Source organism: Zasmidium cellare (genome assembly GCF_010093935.1).
Source record: "Zasmidium cellare ATCC 36951 unplaced genomic scaffold M409scaffold_23, whole genome shotgun sequence".
Classification (NCBI taxonomy): Eukaryota; Fungi; Ascomycota; class Dothideomycetes; order Mycosphaerellales; family Mycosphaerellaceae; genus Zasmidium; species Zasmidium cellare.
Window position 1 is genome coordinate 350,301 of NW_022986967.1, and position 25,185 is coordinate 375,485.

Here is a 25,185-nt window from a genome sequence, read left to right on the forward strand (position 1 = left end):
TTCGCCACGAATCATCTGCTCTTGCTGAGGCTTGGGGTACACAGATAGAGATTTCGTAGGCCATGAATGACACATGACACTTCTAAACCCACCCCTTTTCTCTCTCCTTCTCTCTCATCGTCATCGTCTCATCCACCACAAAAGTCACTTCTCGAAGCCTAGTCATCCTTCATCTTGTCTCCATCCTCCGGCTTGCTCTCTCTTACTCCTCCGCCATCGTCCTCCGGCTTGCTCTGTCCCTCACCTCCATCATCCTCCTTCACCTCCTCATCACCATATTCCGACATCTTGTAACTGATCTGCGTCTTGAACGAAGAACTCGAACCTTGAGAATCATACACTCTGGACGAGGGTGAGGCCGGTCCAGACGCACTCGCCTCTCCATCCGACGGGGTATCAGCCCACAATTGCTCAACTGTCGGCGGCGAATAGCTGGCAGAATCTTCTCCCTCTCCCTGCTGCCGCCGCCGTTGCTCGGGCTGCGGTAGCGGACTGGGAGCGTCCCGCTGTCTCCGACGCTCGTCCTCTTCACGGCGTCGCTCAGCAGTCACCTCTCGGATCTTGCAACATTAGCATTTCGTCTTAAACTGCCTCTTGGTATTCTACGTTGTCAACTTACATTTGCGGCTACCCGCTCCAGACCCATGGGGCTCACACCCATAGCTTCTGGGTCATATGAGGTGGGCTCCAGGTAGTTATGCTCGGACTTGATGGTTTTGTCAGGAGTACGGTCTTCGTCGGGGGTGACGCTCTTCTCCGCTTTTCTCTTGCGGTCGGTGGGCTCGTCAGACATGGTTGGTGTTTGAGATGCAGATCGAAGGAACTGGTTGGGCGATGTTGTGGTTCATTTTGATGAGATGTTGGCGTTGTTATACACTTGCGCGACAATGGATTCATTGAGCCGTAGGCAGCCGCTGGAAGAATCTTCTCATTGCTATTTTCTTATTGTCTTCAAGCTTTCTGTCGTAGTGTACCGTGCATATGCGATTGCTCGTGTCTCACGATACTACAAACTGTTTTCACGTGATTTGCGGATCTTCCTCGTGCCTAGCTTTTTGCCAAGAGCTGGCGTGAGTGAATGCATCTAACACATTTGCACCATCAGACCTCACCACCCGCCCCTCTGACGCTGCTGCCAATTCCAATTTCCATCATCATGATCATTCTCGTCGTTTCGCCACCAGTTTCCCCAGCCTCCCCATTGCCACTGCTGGGATGTCTTTGTTGTCGCTGGCTTTGGCGTTGAGGTTGTCTTGCAGCTCGTTGTAGTGGCTGTGTACTTCGTCGTCGTTATTTTGGGTGTCGAAGTCGTCTTGGATGTGTTGCTACTTGATGAAACCTTCGTAGTCGTGCTAGAAGGCTTTGTGGTTGAGCTTGACGGTGGCTTGGTACTGCTGGTCTTGGGCGTCGATGAAGAGGCTGGCTTTGAGCTTGAAGAAGCAGCGGTCGGTTTCGTGGTCGAAGACGCCGACTTCGTCGTGCTTGAGGAAGAGCTCGGTTTGGTCGTCGTGGAGGTAGTGGAAGTCCTGCTAGTGGCAACACTCGTGGAAGGCTTCACAGTCGAAGTTGAACTGCTCAACGAAGATGTCAAAGGCAGCGTCGCACTCGAACTCCCACCAATACCACCCTCCAACCCATCGTTCTCCGGATCCGTCGAATTCATCTCCATGCTCGGCGGCGTAATCGTCGAATTACCCTCATCCGCATCCTCTTCCACAACTGGCTGCTTCAACAACTGAATGCTCTGCCACGTGCCACTCTGATCCGTCCAGTTGTACGCCCAAGCAGGCTTGTAATTCTCAATCTTGACATTCTTGACATACATCGTATACGGCGCAGCCGAAATATTCGTCTCTCCGCCGGCCCAGGCCTGCATATCAAACCCTCGTCAGCAAACCACCCTCCATAAAAACAAAGTCCCAGTGAACATACCTTCGTCCCCTCATTCTGCCCCGGATCTCCACCCGCCCAAATCCCCAACTGGAACTTACTCGGCGTCTGCGGAAACTGATACGCACTGCCCTTGGCCGTTGTCGCATCCCGAGCCAAAAACCTCCTCACCTCCACCCCATCCACCCTCCACACCAGCCTCTCCTCCGTCCACTCAATCTCGTACGTATGAAACGTCCCCTGCGGATCCACCACATCGAACCACCCGCCCCGATCGTAGTTCCCCGTGATGCCCTTGCCGAAGTAGTTATTCTGGCCTTTGCCGCGGGAGGCCGTGTCGCCGAAATTATTCCCGCTGAATTCAAAGTCGATCTCGTCGAAGTCATCCGAGATGAGGACAAAGGAGGAGATCATACCGGTGCCGTTGGCGATGCGCGCTTCAATGGTGATTTTGCCAAAGAGGATGAAGAAGTCTGTCCAGAGTTGGGGCGCGTCGTAGCGTTTGGCGTAGGTGAATTCGGCGCCGAGGGGCCCGAAGGGGATGTTGGCGTAGTTGGAAATGGTCCAGTTGGTGGGAATGGAGGTTTGTTTGGTGAAGTCGACGCTGTAGGTGCTCGTTGGAAGGCCTGGGTCGGGAGGACAGGCTCCGGTGTCGTTTTTGATTGGGTTGCATGGCCAGAATTGACCGTCTGCCCTTTGGGCAGAGGCTGTGGCTGCGAGCAGGCAGGCACTAAGGGCTACTGTCAAGATATGCATGTTTGTGCAGTGGGGTGTGGATGGGATATCGCTGAAGCTGATGTGCGTGGCAAGGCTGCATGACAAAGGAGGCATCTAATTCTCCACTATACGCCCCAACTCCGGAATGATGGAACAAAGACAACTCACGACTGGGTAGCACATCATCGAATTCGAAGTCCCACTGTTGATAACAGAGTGATGTTTGCATGTTATACACATACCTTCTAGACGAATAGCGGTCTACTCCTCCATGTCATCGTCCTCGCCAGTCTTCTGCATCTTTTCCACATACTCCGTGGCCAACGTCTTGACCCTCTCGGCATTCTTCTCACCACCCTCCTGCTCCTCAAACTCCAACCACTTCTTGAACAGATACTTCGCTCTTCTCTTCTTCATCTTCTGCTCCGCCATCCGCTGGTACAATTTGCGAACCCTCTCTACAGCCGCATACTTGGCGTCTTCAGACTCCGCGTGAGAGAGTTGCGAACGTTCCAGATCGGCCCACATGTCCCAGCCCGAGTGCCATTTCGGCCACTCCGTGACGAGACCCTCGAAAATGGTACGACCGCGCTCTGCGTCGCCTCCTTTGGATCGATACTCCAAAGCAGCAAATTTGGCAGTAAGGAGACGATGTTCGTTAGTTGGGACCGATTGCATCGCCTTTGGCAGAAGAGCGCGAGCACGGTCAGGTGCCCGACGGCTGTCCATGAGAAATGAAGCGTAGTTGAGCCAGATGTCTGGACTTGCGCGGAAGGCCTTATTTCCGACAATTCGCTCGAATACGGCGTCGGCCTTGTCGTGCTTGCCCGAATCGATGTAGATCGACGCAAGCTTTTGGTGCATTTCCAGTGAATCCTGCATCTGGCACGCTTCCTTGAAGACATCGTCAACGCTGTCGTCATCGCCGTACTCCACTTCCAGGTTCAACCAGGCAATCCAAACGTTGGCCTTTTCGTCCGTTTCGCGGATGGGAATAGTCTTGAGAGCCCGCTGAGCAATTTCCCGAGCCTTCTCCGTCTCGCTTAGTTGAAGTTGGAAGGCCATATATTGGATCCAGAGGCCGGAATTGTTTGGCTGCCCCAAGAGCTGTCGCTCGAAATCGCTGACGCTTCTCGGGCCATATTTATCGAGGTCGCCTGTCAGGTCTTCCTTGATCTCCGGCTTGTTGCGCTTCCGCTTCTTGGTCGTAGCAGCTTCCGGCTCAGACTCGTAGCCACCACCACTGACATTCGAGTCGAGGGCATTGCCGCTCCAGTCGAAGCCGCTTGTCTTCAGTCCGCTTGTCGACTTTGCGGGTGGCTCATCATCGACATCCATATCGTCCGCATCAATGGCATCGTCCTCGCTTTCAAAAGTTGCGATATCGTCCAGGTCGACACCACCCTCAGCATCTGATTCATCCTCGCCGTCGAGTTCCACGCCGTCCATTTCTTGGTCTTCCTCTTCGCTCTCTTCCTCGTCTTCTGGACCTTCGTTGAAATAGCTGGCCTTCAGACCGAGACTGATCTTTCTGCTCTCAGTGTCAACGTTGAGGACCTTAGCTTTGACAACATCTCCAGCGCTGTATAGCTTTCGAACGTCCTCCACTCGCCTGGCCGCAACCTCGCTTCTGTGGCACAATCCGGAGAGTTTTGGATGGGTGTTGTCGATGTCCACGAACGCTCCAAAATCTTCCACTTTTCGAACCTTACCAGTAACCACCATGCCAGGCTTCAAGCTGCTGATGGTCCAGGGTGGTGTGTATTTGCCGTCCACATGCGACTTCTTCAAGCTTATTTGGATCTGTTTGGCCGCGGGATCGACAGACAGGATACGGCCTGTGACAAGCTGGTCAATTTCGTACATGCTCTTCCAGTCCTTGACGAACTGATCGCTGAGATCCGCGATCCGCACAAGGGCATCAACGCGAGCACCCAAAGAAACAAAGACGCCCTTGTCGGCAACCTGCTTGACGAAACCGCGGATAAGATCTCCAGGTTTCACTTGACCCACGTCTGTGACTGATGCATCCTTGACAGGCAAGCTTGAGCTCAAGACTTTGGATGGTCGCAGACTGAAGAAGGCCTTCTTGTTTGGCACATCTACTGCTAGCACACAGACACGAACAATGTCATTCTTCTTGTACTGAGCAGGGTTGACCTGGTCGTAGTCGTCGTTGAGTTCCACAAGAGGCACGGCACCGGAGATGCTGTCCGAGATCTGTACATGTACCAAGCGTTCAGATGATTTTGTCACTCGTGCTGCAAGTACCATGCCAGGTGTTAAGGCTGTCAGCGAAGTAGGCTCGCTGGATTCATTCAGTCGTGCTGTCAGGTCGAGTCGATTGGAATTCACGTCGACGCTCTTGACTTTGACTCGCAAAGCACAACCGACCCGGAATCGATTCTCGACGTCCTGCAATAGACCAGCATCGTCCGAAAGATTCATGAGCGCAATCCTGCCTCGAACAGCCGGCGACAGGTTCACCCAAACGCAATTGTCGCCATGATTGTTCACAAATGCGAGATGTGAAGAGCCAGGCTTGACTGTGTCCAAGCTCAAAAGCGACTCATCTCCCTTCTTGACCCTGGATGCTTTTGCGGAAAGCTCGAAGACTGGGACCTTACCCTGCCGATGGCTGATCGGCAAAAAGCGGTGACTGCGAGCATCGTGAATTCCCAGGAGCTTGAGGTCGATGAAATCACCTTGTTTGAAGTCTTGCAGTGGAGCACCCTTGTTTGCGATCTCGTCCCACGAATCGAAAGCCTCGCTGACGTCGACACGCCCTTGGATATTGTCTGCCAGACGAACGTTGATTTGAGTAGACTTGATAGTGTCGATACGTGCTTTCACAACCTTGCCCAGCTCAAAGTCAGCCATGGACTTGACTGACGAGTCTACAGCGTCGATTACAGGTTCGCCATCTGCTGACTTTGTTGCAGGACGTGGATTGGCCGCAGTCTGCTCTCTCATGGTGAGTACAAAACGCTCGGTGGTCGCGTCGGTGCTGGCTACCCAAGTCGCTATCGTCTGGTCTTTCCTCAACCCGAACGTGGGTTCCGCAAGCATGTCTGAGGGGACTTGGGTTTTGGGTAGCAGACCAACAACGCCATTGGCAAACTCAACGTAGATGCTCTCGGGAGTGATATTCCTCACAAATCCGTGCACCTTCTTGCCTTGTTGTGCTTGAGAGGGGGCCCTAATGAGCCTCTCGGACTTGGCGTCTTCTACCATACCAGGCTTGTTGGTCAATACCAAAGTGTGGCTTCGCTCAAGTTTGTCGAGCACAAGCAGGTTTGCAAGTTTCTGGCCAACGCGGATGCGCTTCAGCTCCTTCTCAGCCTTGGACGCTGAGCCGTCTGTGAGATGGCTGGCTTTGATAGTACCCTTGAGGCCGTTGTCCAGGTCGACCGATATTCCGTCAGCTGTCTTGCCAGAGACGGTCGCAGTGACAAGGTCGCCGCCATCGATAGACTTCCAAGCCTGTTGTTGCTCCGGCTCAAAGACGCTTTCATCCCTGCAGGTGACCTTCATTTCGTCCTTGTCAGGATCGACCGAAAGGATCCTCACGTTCACGGTCTGGCCGAGACGGAAGTGGTGCTCTGGATTCTCCACGTAAGTGTTGCTCATCTCAGCAACGGGCAGCCAAGCTCTCAAGTGGCCATAGAATTGGACTACCGCGCCATTCGACCGCAGGTTGATGATGGTGCCTTTGCCCTCCATGCCTGGTTGAAGATCTGCATAGTCCTTCCAGACCAATGCATCGTTCTCGACAAGCGATTTCTTGAGCGTCAACCGCGCCTGTCTCTTCTCAGTATCAACAGACAAGACGCGCGCTTTCACGGGAAATCCTTCACGGAACTTGCGCTCAGGGTGCTGGAGCTGAGCATCGCTAAGATGCATTTCCGGTACCAGGCCAGTGATGTTGTCGCTGAGCTTGATCACCACACCAGTGATGCCTTTTGGTCCACCAAGAATGAGTTTGTCCACAGTTCCCTTGACAACTTCTCCCACGGGCAGATCTTCAAGGCGCAGGAAGGTTTGGTCCAGAACAGATCTTTTCATGGACACGTAGTACGTGTTATCGACTGGGTTGTACGCCAAGATTCGCGCATCATGAACGGTGTCAGGTTTGTATAGGCCCGTCTCCGAGAGAGTTTCTGTGTGCTCGTCCGAAATCTGTGAGATGTGCGCAAAAGCCTGAGCTTCGAGACCTCTACGACCGTCTTGAGCGAGTGTGAAGAAAAGCCCTCTGTCGGCGGATATACGGATGACCTTGGCCTTAACACTCGAGGAAAGCGGGAGCTCCTGGGCGAGACTTGCTGATTCCGCCTTCAATGTCGCCGTGGCGTTGACGGGCAATTTCGTGGGTGGAGCTGTCAGGGCCAGATTGTGTTCCAGGAATGATGCACCTACTCGTCGCGAGCCATCATCCTTCGGTACTGCATAAATTATGCGAGCCTTTACTTTCGAACCCACTTTGTACTTCTTGCTCATATCATCCTCACGCGCGGCTCCAGAGTGCACGATATCAGCAGTGACATCCAGCATGCCCATGACCTTGCCGGCAACACCTTTTGGACCAGAGTCGACCACCAGCATCTCGACCGCAGTTCCAGGAAGGAAGGCGTCCACTGTAGGCGCCTGAGTGAGCGATGGTGGCTTTCCCTCCTTGCTGGTAACGGTGAACTTGTTTGGATCCGGGCAGAGCTTCAAGACTTTTCCATTACTTCCCTTGCCAGTGACGAGACAGAGCATAACCTGGCCTTCCTGTATCTGGTCCAACTGATAGGCCGAGCCCAGCTCCTTCTTGCTCACAAAACCTGTGACGGTGTCGTCAGGCAGTCCAAGGTCCATGACGATACCACGATCTTCCACGCTTCTAACAGCCGCTTGAATTGTGTTGTTGGGCACAAAATTGTCCTGCTCGAGCCCGCCGTTGACTTGGCTTGGGTCGATTGACAGCTCGATGTGCTTCTTGCTCTTGCCGCTGGTCTCCGTGCCCATCGCCGTGACTGTACCTCTCAGCCACTGTCCCGTGTGTACAATCTGTTTCAGGTCGATATCTTGGTCGTCCTCGCCATCGTCCTCAGCTGCGGGTTTCGCATCGTCGGCCAGCACTCGTTCGATACGTGCGGTGAGTCGCTCGGAGATGGCACTGATTGGAACGTATCCGGTCAGATTGTTGGGCAAAGCAAGCGCCACATCTTTGCTTGTGACAGCGGTCACTCGGCCCAAGACTGAACTTCCAACGGCCAGGTTCTTGTAGCTCAGGCTCTGTATCCGAATCCCGGAACCTTCGATCTTCTTGATCACATCTTCCTCATTCTTGCGGCTCTTCTTCTGCTTCTTCTTTGCAGGGGCCTCTTCATCGAAAAGTCCTGCATCCTCTTCGTTGTCGGCCTTTCCACCTTCTTGTTCAAACAGAGCATCCCGCTCAGCTTGCACTTGAATCTGTTTCTGCTCCAGTGCAGTCAAGACGCCTCCACCGCCTCGTGGAAATGCGCTCTCCTCCTGCTGCAAGATTGAGCTCAGAGCTGACTTCTTCTCTTTCTTCTCTTTCCTGTCGCCATCTTGCGACTTTCGTGGAGGCTTCTTTTCTTTTGGCGCATCCTGCTCATTGACATCAACAGCCTTTGCCTTCTTGCTCGGCCGCTCGTCAGTGACGGCCTTCCTCTTCAGGGGCGCCATGGTGGGTGTGGTAGTCGAATGTTCGCAAGAAGCGACTTTCAATTCCCGCCGACACTTTCTGCGGCCGAACTTTTCGAAGAATTCCACCGGCCCACACGGCCCAAGCTCGCAAGCTCCCGTCGGCCCGCTCCATCCCTGCGCATCGGGCCATATCACTAGCGCGTTCTCTTCACGCGTGCACTCTACGCGAAGCCTCCATTCTTCGCCTCTCTTCTGCACCGTCCGGCTTCTGCTCTGCATTCATGCGTTTGTCCGTTCCTACGTTTTAGGTGCGAGGCGACGCAAGCATCTTCATATCACCATGGCCGAGGCTCCGCCTGCATCATCGCAGGACAGTATCTTCGAAAAGCATCAGATTCCTGTAGAGAAGGAGAACGCCTCATCGCCGCTGGGCCCGCCGACTACCAGGGCCAGTAGCCTCTTGAGCAGCCAGAAGGTCAGAAAACCGCCGACCGTTACCCCGAAACGCTTCAACAAGTTCTTCACGCCCAGAAGCACCCTCTCCTGTCGAGGTGGCCGCACGAGCAAGGCCGGTCGACAGCTCCAGGACATCACCAGGAATGGCGCCAATCGCCGTGCCAAAGGCTTGATCACTCGCGATGAGTTCCATGCCGACCTTCACGACAATATCCATTCGTCGAGGCCGCTCAAGCGACGGAAGTTCTCCACTGATCTCCCGAGTTCGCCACCGCAGTCCTCACCACTGAAGCATATTCAGACCGTCCCTCTCGACGAGGCTCCGCTGTCACCAACTCTATCTGAAGCTGAAACGCTGCCGGATCTTTTAAACGAGTGGAAACCATTTCCCAAACCCATTCGTCGCCTTCCGGAAGCAGGAGGATCCAGACGGATCCTGGAGCGGAGCTTTGGAGGATACAATGCAATCTCACGGGGCATCAGACGAGCAGACCATGGTGCAGACCCACGTGTTGAGACTGCCAACTTCGTGACGACTCCGACTGATTTGCACACCTTCCGAGGCGCAGCGTTGCCATTTTGCACCGCTGCCTGCAACACCAACTCGCTGGTTGCTGTCGGAGACGAAGAGGGCAGTGTTCGTCTGATCGACTCATCCCCCTCTGCCCAGTTCAACGCCTCGCATGTCAAGTTTCGTGTACATCACAACGCGGTCATGGACGTCACCTTCTGCTCTGACGATTACGTTCTCGCTACCGCCAGTGGCGATCAAACCGCTCGAGTCGTCGACATGCAGTCTCAACAGACTGTATGCATTCTGTCTGGTCACAAAAGCAGTGTCAAGCAAGTTCGATTTCAGCCCCACGACGACAACATGATCACCACCAGTGCCCGCGACGGGACTGTGCAGGTTTGGGACCTGCGCTGCGGCGGCAAGTCAGCTGTGCAGAATTTCCGCACTTCCATCGGCCAGCAAGTGGATGCAGACGGCAAGGTGCAGCCTGAGACGCGCTATAGCCAAGAGCTTCATGTTGGCTACGGTCATCGCTCATCCAGTCGACCCTTTGAAGCCGACCAAAAGAACGAGCTATCCATCACATCGTTCCAACACCTGCCCCACGGCCGTGAGCATCTCATCCTCACGGCTAGCGAAGTGGACGCCTCTGTCAAAGTCTGGGATTTACGGAACGCTGGTAGGAGGAGTCCTGTGCCACTCTCAAGCACGCTTCTACCCGAATCCCATTCTGCAAAACGTCATTACGGCATCAACACAATGGTCCTTTCAGGCGATGGTGCACGTCTCTACACGGCCTGCAGAGACGCCACAGTATATGTGTACTCTACGAGCCAGCTTGTCCTCGGCCATGCGCCTGAGATGTGCTCGGGCCCAAGCAGACGGCGCATGCTCAAGGAACCCAAGACTGGCCTTGGCCCCTTGTATGGCTTCAAGCATCCCAAGCTTCGCCTTGGCAGTTTCTACATCAAAGCATCACTTCGGCCAGCCAAGGACGACCGTGGCGAAATTCTGGCGGTAGGAAGCACAGATCGAAATCCGATGCTGTTTCCAACTGATGAGCGGCATCTACCACGTGGTGGACGGCCGCCCATCCCTGATATTGTCGACGAAGACGACGAAGACGAGCTGCCATCTCTACCACAGCCACCTGTACAGCGCTCGCCTCTTCCGTCTACCCACGTCTTCAACCACGGCACCCCACTTGTGCGAGCACATAGCAAGGAGGTCACCTCGCTTACATGGACCACAGATGGCAATTTGATCTCTGTGAGCGACGACTTCTCGGCCCGCTGTTGGCGTGAAGATGCACCGAAAGCTCGCGAGTTGCGAAAGATGGGAGAAGTTGGTGGAGGTCGCTGGCGGTCAGGATGGGCGCCAGTCGAGGCAGACTGGGATGAGGAGGATTAAACGTACAGAGGATTCAAATGCAGGCGCGATGTTGCCCACCGACTATGCTGAGTTTGATGTAGGCTGATACTGTGGTTGGATGTTTTCACTGATCGAGACATCCTTTTCCAGCGCAGCAATAGCTAAACAATGCACAAAATTATGTGCATCAACTCTCACACGGCTTCAAAAATTCATTACACAGCAGCACAATATCTGCCACAGCAGCACAACATCTGCCGTGTTCGTTGTCCACCCGCGGCACGTGAATCCAACTTCCCCTCTGCGGCAGGATGAATGATCGACACGGTCGACGACAGTTTAGGTGGTTGCATACCAGGTAACCAAAGTGTCCCACTCGCCACGCGCGAACCTCCAGCTAACTTGTTGCACTATCCCTTCACTTTCGTAGACACGACTCTGAACTCTCATACAGCCTTCGCGACTTCCTCCCCTCTCGCCATGGCCGACATCAAATTCCTCCCCACCGACTCGCCCAAAGAAATCGAAATCGCCACGCCCCATCCAACCCTCAAACTCGACAAACACGGCCTCCCCCTCCAACCCCAACCCAGCGACTCCCTCTCCGACCCCTTAAACTGGCCATGGCATCGGAAAATCTACGTCGTCCTCCTCGTCTCGCTCCTCTCCTTCATCGCCCAAGTCGGCGGGGCCCTCTTCAATCCAGCCCTAGTGCTCATGGCCAAAGATCTCGGAGTCACGGTTGAGCAGGCGAGTTATTGCACGACGACGTATATTTTGTTCGGAGGCGTGCTGAGTATGTTTGTGGTGCCGTATGCGAATGTTTATGGGAGGAGGGTTTGCTATGTTATCTTTACGATCGTCGGCGCTGTGGGGGCTTTTGTAAGTGCGGCTGCGCCGACGTATGGGGGAATTATTACTGGGAGGTATGTAACGTTGCTTGGTTTTGTTTGCATGCAGATGGGGATTGAGATTGACTTGCTGGCAGAGTGTTCAATGGTATCGGAACAAGTGTCCCACTGGGCATCGGAGCCGCCTCCATCTGCGACATCTTCACCCAAGGCGAACGAGGTTTCTACATGGGCATCTACACCGTCAGTGTCACCAATGGCCCTCATGTTGCTCCCATCGCCGGCGGATACATCGCTGCCAGGCTAGGCTGGCGATGGTGTTTCTGGATTCCCGGCATCATCCAAGCGGGTCTCTGGGTTCTGGTGATACTCACTCTACCGGAAACGCTCTTCTCCCGGAGGGACCATTTGCAGGTAGAGAACAGAAGCTACGTTCAGAAACTACTCTTCCACGGCAAGGTGCTCAACCGTAGAGTCAGACCGAAGGACTTCATCGGCTCTCTGCGTATGACCAAGTACCTGGCAGTTGTGCTTCCGTGTATATGGTACATGACCAACAATGCATACGGCAGCATTCTCTTTGCCGTGACGGGAGCTCATCTCGGGACATCCATTTACGGCTTCAAAGTCGAGCAAATTGGCCTGTTCCTTGGCGTTCCCTTGACAGTCGGATGCTTCCTAGGCGAGGCGACAGCAGGCTGGGTCAGCGATCGGATCGTCACCTTGGATGCCAAACGTCGCGGCCGAGATCGCAGACCAGAAGCTCGACTTTACCTTCTCCCTGGCTGCACACTCCTTGGCATCGGCACGGCTTTGTACGGATACTGCGTTCAGCAACAGAAGCCTTGGATCGTGTCATCGGTGTGCATGGCTATCTCGGGGTAAGTGAAGTCAGATTCTCGAGATCCGATCGTACGGATTCGGCTCTTCCTGCGAACTGATGAGGCTGACTTGTTCTTCCGCAGCTTCGGCACGCAGGTTGGCGTGACGATGGTTTACACGTACGCGACTGATTCGTATAAACCTCAGAGTGGCGAGATCGGAGCGATCATAAATCTGTTCAAATCTGGTGAGTTGGTCGTGTAGCATGAAGAACAACAGGCTAACAACAGGCAGTCTTCGGCTTCACTGTCAGCTTTTACGCCTTACCATTCGGAGAGAAGGTTGGATACACTACAGCATTCTCGGTGCTTGGTGCAATCAATCTAGCACTGCTCATTCCACTCGCGGTGTTGCTCTTTCGCGGCGAGGAAATCAGAGCATGGCAGGGTGAGCCGACTGACCCCTCGGATATATGAGTATCGCAAGGTTCTGCTTTCGGCCGAGTATAGATTGAAACTCACGATGACGGCCTGCAACTTGCCACGGATTCGCTTCCTGCCTCATCATGAACTACGTCTGCAATAGTATAACATGCCCCTCAGATGCCCACCAAGGTATTTGCTGGCCAGAATGCCAGATCACATTCACCAGCGTTGCCGCAACCCCTACCCAAAATGGCAACAGCCTTGTCGACCACGGACCCGGTCCTCAAACAGGCTTATCGAGACTTCATCACAGGCTGCCACATCCTCCACTATCACAAGTAACATCCACCAAACTTCACCTCACCAACCCATCACTGACACGTGCCAGCAGAGTCCTCGACGCCTACGGCCACCTCTCAATCCGCCACCCGCACAACCCAGACCACTTCATAATGTCCCGCTACATTGCCCCCGCAACCATAGCCTCCGAAAACGACCTTATAGAATACCACGTCTCCAACGCCGAACCCGTCGGCCCAACCTCCACGAAAGGATACTCCGAACGCTGCATCCACAGCGAGATCTACAAACGCTACGAAAGTGTCAACGCGGTCGTGCATTCCCACTCGCCTGAGATCGTACCGTATAGCATGTCCGGTGTGCCGTTGAAGCCGTGCTTCCACATGGCGGGATTTCTGGGGACGAGGACGCCGGTGTGGGACATTGCGAAGTGTTGGCAGGAGGGGGATGAGAGAAATTTTCTTGTGAGTAATACCCGGCTCGGGGCTTCTTTGGCAGAACGTTTCGAGGGCGATTCTATTTCAGGACCAGAGCTTGCGGCGGTGTTGATGCGTGGGCATGGCTTGACGGTCCAGGCGGGGAATGTGATTGAAGCGGTGGCGAAGGCTGTGTATACTCAGACGAACGCGGCGATTCAGACGACGGCTTTGGTGACGTGGTCGAGCTATTTGGGACTTGGTGCTCATTCTGGAGATGTGCCCGAAATGGCCTACCTGGACGAAGACGAGGCTGAGGGAGCAGCTGAATTGATGACGGTGTCGAGCACCAGAGCTTGGAGGCTCTGGGCGAGAGAGGTGGAAGCTGCTTGGTTGTATGTCAATAGCATTGCATGATGTAAACAACAGTCTTATGGAGTGTTTCACCGTGGGTTTCAAAAAAGAATTCACTCGGCGCACGGGCCATGCGCACGGCCCGCTTTCATGTGAAAGCACAGAGTGAATGTCGGACGAATTATTTTCGCGCTTGGCTTCCACTAGCTTCCATGCTTTTGGAGAATTGAATTCTCGATTCAGAAAGAAACACTCTGCATCATCGAACAAAGTCGTCACCAAAAGAGGTTCTTCGAGCAAACCTGCTTGCTGTCCGTTCTTTATCCAAAGTTTGTTCCAGACGGCGTCTGGAAAGATATATCAACAGGCGTCTTGAAGCAGATATCTTCACCCTGATATATTCATCACCACCCTTCCGCAACCAGCACCATGGCCCTCACCGCTGCACAGAAAAAAGCGATTATAGTCGCAACAACCCGCCAAAGCATCCAACGCACCATCTCCCCCGCCGCCATCCAACGCCTCCAACAGCAATACACCGACTCGGAATCCATCGCACCCCCTCTCGACCGCCTCCCCTTCCTCGACGAGCAATGCATCTACCGGCAATCCCTCGCCCTCAAAGCCCGCAAGCACATGATTCCGCACAACGGCGACGGCCTCCTGCGCATCGAAGACTACGACAGCGGCACCAACAAGATCGCCGTGCACATCCTCGTCGAGAGCCTGCCGGTCATCTGGCAGGGCACGCCGTACGGACATTTGGATGGGCTGAAGAAGTGTGTCATCTTCGTGGCGATTTCGAAGACGAATGCGCGGCCTAGATTGCCGCCGGATCCGACGGTGCGGTTGCCGGAGTTGACGATTCAGGAGGGCGAGGTCTTTTGGGTGGCGGGGGTGAGTGGGAATGGAGAGCATTTTGTGGCGAAGAGTCAGGATAAGTTGGTTGGGGCCGCTGATGCTGTTGGGCCGGAGAAGAAGTGGGAGGAGTCGAAGTGGGGATTGGTGGAGATCAAGGAGTGTGCGCTGGCGGTGTTGGATGTCAAGGATGGAGCTTGGATCATGTGTGATGCGGTTCGAGAGAATTAGGGGCTGTTGGTCAGTCCAGGGTATGGCATATTGAGGACGAGTGTGTGGGCGGGAGGATGCTTCTCCTCAAGTCCGACAGCGACCATGGACTTCATGCTGGCGATTGAGAAACAGTGGTTCCAGGATATTCTGGGATATCCAATTCGACTGTGGTGGATATTCATTCAGTCGAGGTATGAATGTACTTAGAAGAGTAACGCACAGCGGTTGGAATATGAAATTGAATTGTCTCCTCTTCCTGTCTGTGTGACATTGACTCACGTCCTCGTGTCTGTGTGAACTCAGCTCATGCCTTCAGCTTTGTGTGATCTGAGCTCAGTTCCTCGTGTCTATCCCGTATTAGCCCACGTATCTATCACGCAGAACAAAGACGTGAACATTCACAGGCAGATGATGGAAACAGGCGCTGGCAGCATGTTGGGGATCAGCAGTGCACTTTAAACTGATGTTTCTCTCCAGCTCTCTCAAGGCAACCACGGCGACGACAAAAGTTCGAGTTGGAGGGCCCGTAGATCAGGACGGGGATGGACGCTCATTTAGAATGAGCGTCTCCCCAGAAATCCGAGATGAAGCAAGGCATTGACAGTCACCCCAGTCGTCAGGTCCTCAACTCAACGATGGTGGTAGACAAGAGATTGAACCCTTCTCCCCAACTTTCTGGGATCGACCCAGGCAATGGTCAGATTCCAAGAGAGAGAGTTCCTCGCGAAAGAACGGAGATGGATCGGAAGGCACAATCCTTCCAAGTGCATAGAAAATCGACCGCCCTCTTCCCAATCTCGTAGAATAATTGCTCACGTACATTACAGCACAATCTACCAACCCCTTACACCTCATCAACTTTAATCCAATACAGCCTCTCCTTCTCCACCCGCCCACTCTCCACAGCCTCCAACACCTTCTCCAAATCCTGCTCCGCGTCCACATACCGTCCACTCAACCGCTTACACCTCTCATCCGCACACAGCGCGAGGATCGTATTCGCCGCCAGCTCCTCCGTCTGCCACTGAACCCCACCCTCCGAGGGAACTTCCGCGGCGTACCGCTGTTTAGCATCCACAAAAGCGTCCTTGACCATATCCGTCATGATCTGGCCGGGGTGGACGTTAAAGGTGGTAATTCCGTGCTGCCCGATTTCGGCGGGGAGGTTCTGGTAGAGTTTCATTACGGCGAGTTTGGAGGTGCCGTAGGCTGAGCACCAAGGGATGTCGTGGGCGCCGGCTGCGCTACCAACGTTGAGGAGGATACCGGTCTTGCGGGCGATCATGGAGGGGAGGACGGCGTGGGTGAGGGCCGCGGGAGCTCGCAAGTTGATGACCACAAGCTTCCACCATTCCTCCTCAAAATCTTGCACGTCCTCGAGTTTGCGAACGAGTTGCATGCCTGCGTTGTTGATTAAGATGTCGATGGGACCGAGTGCTGATTCGGCGTCTTGGATGACCTTTTTCGCGGCCTCCGGGTCGAAGAGATCGGCGGGAATCGCAGCTACCGGCACGTTGTACTTCTGCTTGATCTCTTCTACGAGGGTATCTAGTCGATCCTTGCGGCGGGCGACACAAGCTACGCTGGCGCCAGCATGGGCAAAGGCCAGGCAACTCGTTCGTCCGATTCCAGAGCTGGCTCCAGTGATGCAAACGACCTTTCCCTTGAGCTTGCCCGTGAACTTGGACAATTCGACGAACGGATAGACGTCGTACTGCTTGGGCAGTTCCGTGTGCGAGGGAATGTTGTTCATTGCTGCGGCTGAGGTCGTCTCGAGGTATCAGAGTCGAAGGCGGTGTTCTGATCACTAATGCTATGGATCCCCCAATGGTCGAAATACACCGTGCCGTTCAATGTCGTCGGTGAGCTGGAGCGAAGGCCTATCTCTCAAGAATGAGAATTGTTGGAGGAATCCCACAGCCCTTTAAGTACAATGCCCGCTCGCATCAATTGCGAAGCAGTCCCTCTTTATGCAGAACCCTTCGTCAGCGAGAGTTGCTATAAGCGGTCATCGCTGCTTACATGTCTCTCTGAGACCTTAGAGGATTCAGATGCAACTGCAGGGTCGGTAACCTCTTACAGACGCCTAACATGCCACGGAGTATGCCGCGTGGTATAGGATCGAGATGCAAGATCAGGGTTGGTATGCTCCGAGGATGCCAACAAGCGAACCGCGTGGTAGAGGATTACACAAGGTCCTGCCTCCACCATGTTTTTACTGCGTCGTCGATAGGGCGTAACTCCGAAGCTACTGCACTGCCTATCAAAGCGACTCCAGAACTCGCACTTCGTTCACAAGAGCAAAGCAAGCTAGCATCCTCCAGCCTCTTTTAGGAGCCCGGGGCTAGAATAGGGCAAGGATCTGACCCACTTCACTTCAAATGCTCCTTCTTCTCTATCACGACCACACAAGCCGCTTCAAACTATATCCAATACTCTCCATATACCCAGTCGCCTTCTTCGCCTCCGCAACGCTAATGACGTCGTGCTCCTGGACCTGGGCGGGTTTGTCGACTTCGATGTGCTGGAACCCTCGGTCTCTCGCGAAGGCGTCGCTCGTAGCTTTGTATATCGCATTCGTAATGCGTTGGATGGTGTCGCTCTCGCTGAGGTTTGACAGGTCTTGATCTTCGTGCTTCGAGGCGACGGATTTCGGTGGCAGGGCCTTGAAGGCTAGGATTCGAGTTTCTTCGACGCCTTCGTCTGGTTTCTTGTTGTTCTTGTCGTCGTCTTTCTTGCCTGCTGCCTCGCTCTCTTCATCATCCTTCTGATCTTTCTCATCATGACCCTCATCAACAACGCTCAAACTCCTCGTATTTCTCCTAACCATCCCCTCGCCCTCAGCTTTAAACCGCACAGCGAATCCCACATTCTTCTTCTCATCCAAATGAGTCTGACCAAGAGCAGTGGTAATGTACGTCCCCCGCCAAATTTCATTGATATCAAGAAGTTCAACCTTCTCAAAGCTGCCCACTTTCTCCGTATCCCAGTCAAATCGACAGAAGTAGAGAGCCTTGCCAGTCAGCAAAAGCACGCACTCCTCGAATGGCAGAGTCCGTAACGTGTTACTTTGATGCGGCGAACTCAACGTCCAACCCGCAAGCAGTTCGTCCGCGCCGTCTTCAAGCACGATCTTGACGCACGTATCGATGGCGTTCTGTCGAATGTGTTTCATATCCAATGCATAATCCTGCGACATCATATCCGTCTCAAACTCCTCGAATACATTCGGACCGGCATTGCCAAGCCAGTAGTCGATATTCGTCTGTAGGAAATAGTCCCCAAAAATGTTGTTATAGTACCGAGTAAGAGTCAGGCTGAAGTCCGACAGAGCACCAGTCCAGTTCCGTTTCCTCGTCCTGGTGAAGTCGCCCTTGAGAGCAGAAGTGCCAGCATACTGTTTACTAATAGCATCGCCATTATCCGCCCAAAGAGTATTGAACCACTGCGTCTTCGGATCGGCCTTGAGATCGATGTTCAATCCCAATTCAGAAAGCTGCTGCTGCAAAGCCCAGCCAGCAATCGCCGACTGCACGACATTCGTTCGATCCAAGCAATCCATGCAGTTGGTCCTGAGAACACCTGTTTGCTGTCGTATGTTCTTGTCGTTCTGCTTCACCGCCCAGCCGAAGCTGTTCAGCTGTCCCTGTAAGGTATCCATCAAGATCTGAACATTCTCGAATTTCATGCCTTTGCATTGGGCATGGAAATCGAACCACTCCCAGCCGATCTGTTTACCGTATATGCCGCCTTTCTCGTTCACTTGCTTCGTGTGCTTTTCGAAAGCCTCTCCGATGGCTACTTCTGTGCCATGCTTGTCGACAAGACATGCCACTTGGACGTTGCCGTAGCGGTTGAGCACAGACTGGAAGTGCTTCTTAAATGCAGCTTGGTTCGTTGCCTCTGATCCGAACAAGACGGGCATTGGCTTGAAACTGTAGGGACTTTGCGAGAAGAAGACTGGAATCGATCCTCGCACCTGCAGCAGTGAAAATGCCTTGTCTGACTCGCTCCAGGACTGTGAGGACAAGATCTGCTCCGTCTCGACGTTGTTCGCTACTGCTCCCTCGTCATCAATCCCCCGACGAAGATAACGAAGCCCAGCTCGATTGACCGACCGTCGAGAGATAAGCGTCAGAAGAAACTCATGCTTGATAGTCTCCTTCTCGGTCTCCTCGGGTTTAGAGCCCTCCTCTTGAGCCTTGATGACTTCCTGCGCATCCTGCGCCGCCTCAGCTACCACATCATTATCCGTACCTTCAGTCCTAGCGATCGAAAAAGCACGCTGTCCTATGAATCCTTGCATGAGTGGAAGGATAAGGCTGTCCTGGCCAGCGTTCATGAAAGGCTTCACGAGGTGATGATTCCAGAAGTACAATCGATCGAACAGTTTCCACAGCGGCAGCGAGGAATTGATTTGGCTCCTTTGGGCTAGTGTCCCAGATATGTCGTGGTCGTAGGAGAAGTAGAATCCGCTGCTGGAGAAGTACAGCCTCGCGCTTCTGAGTATTCTCGGCGTCAAGTACTCGATGGCACTTTGTTGCTTGACCACTTTAGACTCTGCCTTCTTGTCCTCATTTCCCTCGACGTCCTTCTTCTTATCCACTTCCTCCTTCTTCCCGCCGTCTTTACCCTCATTCCCCTCAGCCATCGCCTCCTCAACCTGCCTCTCCTGCTCCCTCGTCAACTCCTCCTTTCCCTCGCCCTCAGCACCACCCTCAGCACCACTCCCCTCCTGCCTCCTCACTTGCTCCTTACTCCCATTCCGACTAAACCACCGTCCCGCCATCCGTCCAAACTTCCCCCTATCCTGCACAACATTCCTCACAAACGTCGAACTCCTCTTAACAACCCCTCCCTTCGGCGGCTCCAACGCCGCCGCCTCTCCCTCAGGACCATGTTTATGATCCGGGCCTTGTTGTTCATCTGCATCAACGCTCGCGATGGTCGACGTATCATCTCCTACATCCTCCTCCTCTTCTTGTCCTTCCGTCTCTTCAACCTTAGCCTCCCCCTTCTTTTCATTCTGCTTCAACAGCTTCTGTGCCTCCCCAATCGCCCTCTCGGCCTCCCCTTTCCCCTTCAAAGGAATCAAACAAACATCTTGCACACGGAAAATAGCCTTCTCTCGAATCCTCGCAACTTCCTCCCGTCGCGTGATCGTCACCAAATAACTCGAGCTTACAAGATCGAGAAGACCGACAATCCCGTGAGTCTCCAATCCATTGTCGGAGCTATCGTCGGGTTTCTTGTTTAACGTGGTGATCTTGTTCGTGCCGTATTCCACGTGTACCCCGCCGTTGTCGACGGAGGAACTTCGTTGACCGGTGGGTTGCAGAAAGAGGCCGTCGACAGAGGCGAAGATGAGGAGTTTTTTCGCGAGGCCTGGCATCTTTAGGCCTTCTGGGAATTAGCTGAGTTGTCCTCGTGGGGACATGGTGGTGGATCGTTTCCAGGTTGTTGGAGCTTCGAGATCTACCTCCAATCCAAGTTGCTGATCATTCATGACGTATGGAAGCTGCACGACTGACATGTGACGATCCCGCCAAGCAAGATGTATTTTCATCACAACGATTAATCGATCATTCATACACTATTCTGTCATACTATTCAGAGAGTCCAATTCGCATCATCGTACAATCTGTGCCTGGTTCACTGTTGAAGCCCGTCTCGGCGTCAACCTCTTAAAATACCTCCTCCAACCGCTCATCCTCCCACTTCTTTTCGCCGTTCGCGACTTGGTCACGAACCTTCCAGTACTCATAGTTGAACAGCCAATAATCTTCTCCCGTGATAGGGTGCTTGGCTTTGGTGAACCAACGAGGGGCGAACTCCTCGCCTTTGGCTTCGCGAATGCGGCGACGAGCACGTTGTCCCTCTTCGACACGATTCTTCTCAGTCGCCGCGAAGTCGTACTCGCCCTCTTCCATGGCCCTTTGGTCGGGCCGGAGACGAGAATCGGTAGGTGCGACAACAGGCTTGAGACGATCCGGCAAGTCATTGAGTGTCACCACGAAGGGCGTGACGTTGAATGGGATCTCGCCAGGCGGCGGGCGGTAGTGAGCTTCCCAGACCAAGAATGCCTGGTTAGACTTGTCTTTGCCCTCCTCAGGCGGTCCCACAGCCGCCTCGTAGCCAGGCGTGAGACGCGCGTAGATCTTGTCATTCCAGCGTCCGCCCATGCTCCATCGGGTCCTGCCATCCGCATCGACAACCTTGCCAGTAACTTGGAAGGCTGACGAAGCTTTCCAGCCCTTTGCCTTGAAGTCGAGGTAGCACACTTCGCCGGTCGTCCAGTTTTTGACCTCCATAGGCCCATAGTTATCGACAACTGGGTTGCCAGTGATGATGCCAACCACACTCGAAGTCACCTTCTTCCATGTGTAGAGCTCTTCCGGTGCTCCATTTGCGGGACGAATGTGGAGAAACCATGTGCCAAGTGGGTTGAACTCGAAAGACTTGCCGTAGAACTTCGACTTGACTGCGCTCTCTCCATAGTAGGTCCACTTCGGCGATTCTGCATAAGCAGCACCAACAGGTGGATGATGCGAGACTTGCTCGATGAAGAAACGGTAGCCAAGATCCGGACGGACATACTCGTAGGTTTCTCCCAGCAGAGGGTTGAAAGGCTTCGCAACACGTCCAATGGTGCTAGCATACTCGGATGCCGCAAAGCCTGCAACGTATACGAGACGTTCGGTAGAGTCGTGGCGGTCGGCGGCGATATCGAGAAGGTCGGTGTACTCCATGTCCTCCACGACACGGTACAGCAGAGAGGTGGGCTCGTTAAATGACACCGGCAAGGTCATCTTGGTCATGTCCTTGCCAATCATGGACTTGAGAATGCTCTAAGACATTATTAGCGAATGTTGTATGCAGCAACATAAGTTTCACTTACCCAAAGTGACACCTTCGGCCGGTTGTCAGCGTCAATCTTGTACCTCTTCCTGATACCGTCTTCGTAGCCCTTGTAGGACTTTGAGATCTCCATCTCCTTCTGCTTTCGCTCCGACTCGACTGTCTCGTTCACACCGTCGAGAGCAGCCTCCATGACAGGCTCCACTTCCACTTCAGGTGACTTGATAGGTGGACTAGGCATCTCTTCCAATATCTCTACCTCGCCGGCGTCAACTGCATCAAAGAACTCTTCCTCGTCCTCAGTCTCATCGTCAGAGATTTCATTGTTGGTCAACTCTGCTATCGTGGCTCTTCGCTGGACCTTGGTAGCTTCGGGTGGGATGTCGAGCAGAGCCTTGGAAGTAGTCTGTTCGCCGTTCGGCTGAGGAGTCGACGCCTGAGCCGAAGCAGAGAGTTGACCATCGAGAGCCTCCTTAAGTGCTCTCTTGGTTCTCTTCCGCTTGTCTTCAGACTCGCCGATACGGTTCTCCAACTCTTCTTGCTCACGCGCAACTTTGGCCATGCTGTCTTCCCACAGCCGGCGGATATTCTGCTCTCGCTCTACCCGGTACTGCCAGTAAGCTTCGTGATCGCGACTAATCCGTAGAAGATCCATGAGAAGACCCTTGAGGTTTCCGACAGCAGTTTCGTAAGAGGCCAGCGCCTGGTCGACAGTGGCACTACCAACTTGCAGTTCCGGGTTCTTCTGTCTTTCGACTTGGAGTGCTGCAGACACTTGCTCAAGAAGATCAAGCTGGAGCTTAGCAGATTGTGCCGTGATGCTGAACGCATCCTTGTTTGCTGGTCGAACCTCATGACTGCTAGCATCATCGCCATATTCGTCATCGTCATCTAGATCACCATCGATGTTTGTCGCTGTATTGGTTCGGCTGATCGTCCTCAGATGCCCAGACGCCGCATCGGCTTCGCTTTGCGCATAACCGCTCAATTGATCGCCAAGTGACGTGCCTGCAGGTGTCGATTGCCCTGGAGTGCTGAGTCCAACCGCTGTCGCGGGCTTCAGCGAATCTCCACTTGATGCCACATCGGCCTCCCGGGTCCTGAGCCTTTCAAGGTGGTTATGTCGGACATGTTGTTCTTCCTGCTCTCTCTTGTGCTCTTCCTTCGCCTCATCCTTCGCCCATTGGATGGCATTGTTCAACGCCCAGAACCATCGTTTCGCTTCGACTTGATGGTTCGCTTTCAAGTCGTACTTAACAGAGCTCTTGCCGTGAATCTCAAAGTGCAGTTTGTCCTTGGGATCCATTTGCAGCTTAGCAATGCGCATGTTGATAGCGCCTCTGCAAGCACTGCCAGCATCATCTTGATGCTTATAATACGAGAGTACGCCATCCTCAAGCACGAACCACCGAAGCTTGTAGCCAGACGTGTAGTTTGTCCACTTCTTGAGATATCCTTTGATCTCACGGCTCTCTTTGCTTCCTGGTCCTCCATCTGCCGTGGGGATACCTCCCGCTTGAACGCCTTCCCCTAGAATCGTCTTCTCTTGTATCTGCCTTTGTGCAGCCGCAGCCGCCGGCGACTTCTTGAGGATCGCCCTAGTGCGCTCATCTTTCGTGTACTCCTGTGGAAGTTTGCCTTTGCGATCGCGGCGGAAAGGGTCGGCTCCACTGAGGAGCAGTAGTTGTGCGAGCTTGAGATCCTTCTTGCGTGCCGCTTCGTGGAGCAAGCTGCCGCCATCTGCCGCCGTGGCCGGTTCCGTCGCGAGCTCGGGTCCGTTGATGTCGAGGGTGGACTTGACACGGGTGTCATTCAGCAACTGCTCCAGAGTCTCGTGGTCCCCGCCTGCGACGAGCTGGTGGATCTGGCGAACGGTGCTGTCGATGAAGACCGACCTTGCCAGCTGCAGCAGTTGAAAAATTTCCGGATTCCTAGCCACATCCAGCGCTGTCTTGCCTTGATAGTTCGCGAAAGAGTCGTTGATGTCCTTTTGCTCCAGTAATAGCTTCACAACCGGCGCACGTCCCAATGATGCAGCCACGATGAGGGGCGTGTTGCCATCCTTGTCTTTCGCGTTGACGTCCGCATCGCTTTGCGACAGGACGTACTCGATGACAGGTACCTCTGCGCATTGAATCGCCAAGTGTAAGATTGTAGTGCCCTCAAGCTGCCCATCGGCCTTGCTTGCCCTTGCTATTGCCGCCGTGTCTCCATTCCGCAGCGCTTCAAACACCTTGAACAATCGCACGCTCTGCTCGATGGATGCACCCTGGGTCGCGCTGCTCGGGGTAATCGGCGAGGTGTCCTTCGTGGGCGAAGTAGGCACCTGAGCGTTGGACATTGTGGTCGACAGATGCGGGCGATGGCTGGACTGGACGGAGGTCCTGTTGGGCGACAGGTAGGCGCTGCTGCCATTGGCGCCGCCGTCGACAGGACTGGACATGTTGGACTCGGAGTCCTGAGTCTGAGCCGTAGACAAGGATGCGAGGGTGGGCGTTTCTTGCCGACTCGAAATGCGCTGCAGTGCGCGAGTCACGGCGCTCTTTGATCTTTTGTGAAGCCTGCTCGATGACAGCGTCCCGTTAGCAATAGTGTTACCTGGACAGATTTGGTGCTCACGTCACAGGCGGCGGAGTCTGCACGCCGTTGACGCGGACGATGGTGGCACAGAGCGTCGCACGTGGGAGGGCGCATTCGACGGTGCACCCAAGATGTCAAGGAACGAGGGTTGGAAATACTCACGGCGGCGCTTGTGCTTCCGACATCGCGAAGGAAGGATTCCGGGTACGCGTTCGCAACGACCGCGTCTCCTTGCTGGCGAGGTGAACCGTGGGCGCATCCAACGCCCAAACGATATACTATAGCGAATTCCCCCAACTGTGGTTGTTTCTCCGGGCGTGACTGGGATCTTTGTACTGCTCGGCTGGGCCACATGAACCACGACGGCTAATGAAGGTCGCAGGGAGGCGTCTCGCCTATCACACCCCTCGCTGTCGCCACTGCTGCAACTTGACGTCGTCCCTCAGGCTGCTCATCGCAGGCTAAAATGCAAGTGGTAAGTCTATCTCAGGAGCTCCAATCTGCCAATCTCCTGCCTCCATGTGCCGGCAAGCTTCCTGTTCTGCATCTTCGTCCTCTCTCCACCTAATCAGACGTCCACGCCAACGTGGGGTCGGCGACAGGCCGGGTTGGTATCAAAAAGTAGGGGAAGATTTCGACTTCGGCAGCAATTGAGTTCGATGAATACTCGTTCCGCATAGCAGGTGCCATACTCCCAAAAGAAATTCTGAAGATTGTTCCTGGCATCAGAGACTGGGACATCCTTCTCCAATCTTAAGCTCAACCCCAGCAAGCATCCGCATTATCCTGGTTGAACCGCTCGAAAAGGAATATCCCCACGACTGCGGGACCCCTCAGCCACCTGATGCTATGTTCGCAAGCTTGGCCGTTTTGAACAGCTTGGAGATGATGTCTTCATGCCTTCTACG

The 25,185-nt window shown here is 54.0% G+C and overlaps 10 protein-coding genes across 10 annotated transcripts; 4 read left to right on the top strand and 6 right to left on the bottom strand.

The window, feature by feature from the left end:
- Positions 1-158: 158 nt before the first annotated feature.
- M409DRAFT_56049 (uncharacterized protein) lies at positions 159-793 on the bottom strand (the record flags this gene model as incomplete). The annotated part of the gene is made up of 2 exons (XM_033813172.1): positions 159-560; positions 620-793. The coding sequence occupies 2 exons, from the start codon at positions 791-793 to the stop codon at positions 159-161; spliced, it is 576 nt and encodes a 191-aa protein (XP_033666058.1).
- A 559-nt stretch (positions 794-1,352) lies between these two features.
- M409DRAFT_24556 (glycoside hydrolase family 16 protein) lies at positions 1,353-2,646 on the bottom strand (the record flags this gene model as incomplete). The annotated part of the gene is made up of 3 exons (XM_033807290.1): positions 1,353-1,526; positions 1,559-1,870; positions 1,933-2,646. 3 exons carry the CDS (start codon positions 2,644-2,646, stop codon positions 1,353-1,355), a joined length of 1,200 nt encoding a protein of 399 aa, XP_033666059.1.
- Positions 2,647-2,868: 222 nt separating this feature from the next.
- M409DRAFT_24557 (uncharacterized protein) lies at positions 2,869-8,298 on the bottom strand (the record flags this gene model as incomplete). Its single annotated transcript, XM_033807291.1, has 1 exon — positions 2,869-8,298. One exon carries the CDS (start codon positions 8,296-8,298, stop codon positions 2,869-2,871), a length of 5,430 nt encoding a protein of 1,809 aa, XP_033666060.1.
- A 301-nt stretch (positions 8,299-8,599) lies between these two features.
- M409DRAFT_67441 (uncharacterized protein) lies at positions 8,600-10,639 on the top strand (the record flags this gene model as incomplete). Its single annotated transcript, XM_033817404.1, has 1 exon — positions 8,600-10,639. One exon carries the CDS (start codon positions 8,600-8,602, stop codon positions 10,637-10,639), a length of 2,040 nt encoding a protein of 679 aa, XP_033666061.1.
- Positions 10,640-11,080: 441 nt separating this feature from the next.
- Positions 11,081-12,749, top strand: M409DRAFT_67442 (uncharacterized protein; the record flags this gene model as incomplete). Its single annotated transcript, XM_033817405.1, has 4 exons — positions 11,081-11,526; positions 11,589-12,332; positions 12,417-12,520; positions 12,568-12,749. 4 exons carry the CDS (start codon positions 11,081-11,083, stop codon positions 12,747-12,749), a joined length of 1,476 nt encoding a protein of 491 aa, XP_033666062.1.
- A 198-nt stretch (positions 12,750-12,947) lies between these two features.
- Positions 12,948-13,831, top strand: M409DRAFT_67443 (uncharacterized protein; the record flags this gene model as incomplete). The annotated part of the gene is made up of 2 exons (XM_033817406.1): positions 12,948-13,036; positions 13,090-13,831. The coding sequence occupies 2 exons, from the start codon at positions 12,948-12,950 to the stop codon at positions 13,829-13,831; spliced, it is 831 nt and encodes a 276-aa protein (XP_033666063.1).
- A 366-nt stretch (positions 13,832-14,197) lies between these two features.
- On the top strand, positions 14,198-14,857 carry M409DRAFT_24561 (uncharacterized protein; the record flags this gene model as incomplete). Its single annotated transcript, XM_033807292.1, has 1 exon — positions 14,198-14,857. The coding sequence occupies one exon, from the start codon at positions 14,198-14,200 to the stop codon at positions 14,855-14,857; it is 660 nt and encodes a 219-aa protein (XP_033666064.1).
- Positions 14,858-15,932: 1,075 nt separating this feature from the next.
- Positions 15,933-16,514, bottom strand: M409DRAFT_34969 (uncharacterized protein; the record flags this gene model as incomplete). The annotated part of the gene is made up of 1 exon (XM_033810339.1): positions 15,933-16,514. A coding segment is annotated over one exon (582 nt), but the record flags the coding sequence as incomplete, so codon positions are not given.
- Positions 16,515-17,237: 723 nt separating this feature from the next.
- Positions 17,238-20,231, bottom strand: M409DRAFT_24563 (uncharacterized protein; the record flags this gene model as incomplete). Its single annotated transcript, XM_033807293.1, has 1 exon — positions 17,238-20,231. The coding sequence occupies one exon, from the start codon at positions 20,229-20,231 to the stop codon at positions 17,238-17,240; it is 2,994 nt and encodes a 997-aa protein (XP_033666066.1).
- A 292-nt stretch (positions 20,232-20,523) lies between these two features.
- Positions 20,524-24,462, bottom strand: M409DRAFT_56056 (uncharacterized protein; the record flags this gene model as incomplete). Its single annotated transcript, XM_033813173.1, has 3 exons — positions 20,524-21,687; positions 21,738-24,258; positions 24,440-24,462. 3 exons carry the CDS (start codon positions 24,460-24,462, stop codon positions 20,524-20,526), a joined length of 3,708 nt encoding a protein of 1,235 aa, XP_033666067.1.
- Between the last annotated feature and the right edge of the window lie 723 nt (positions 24,463-25,185).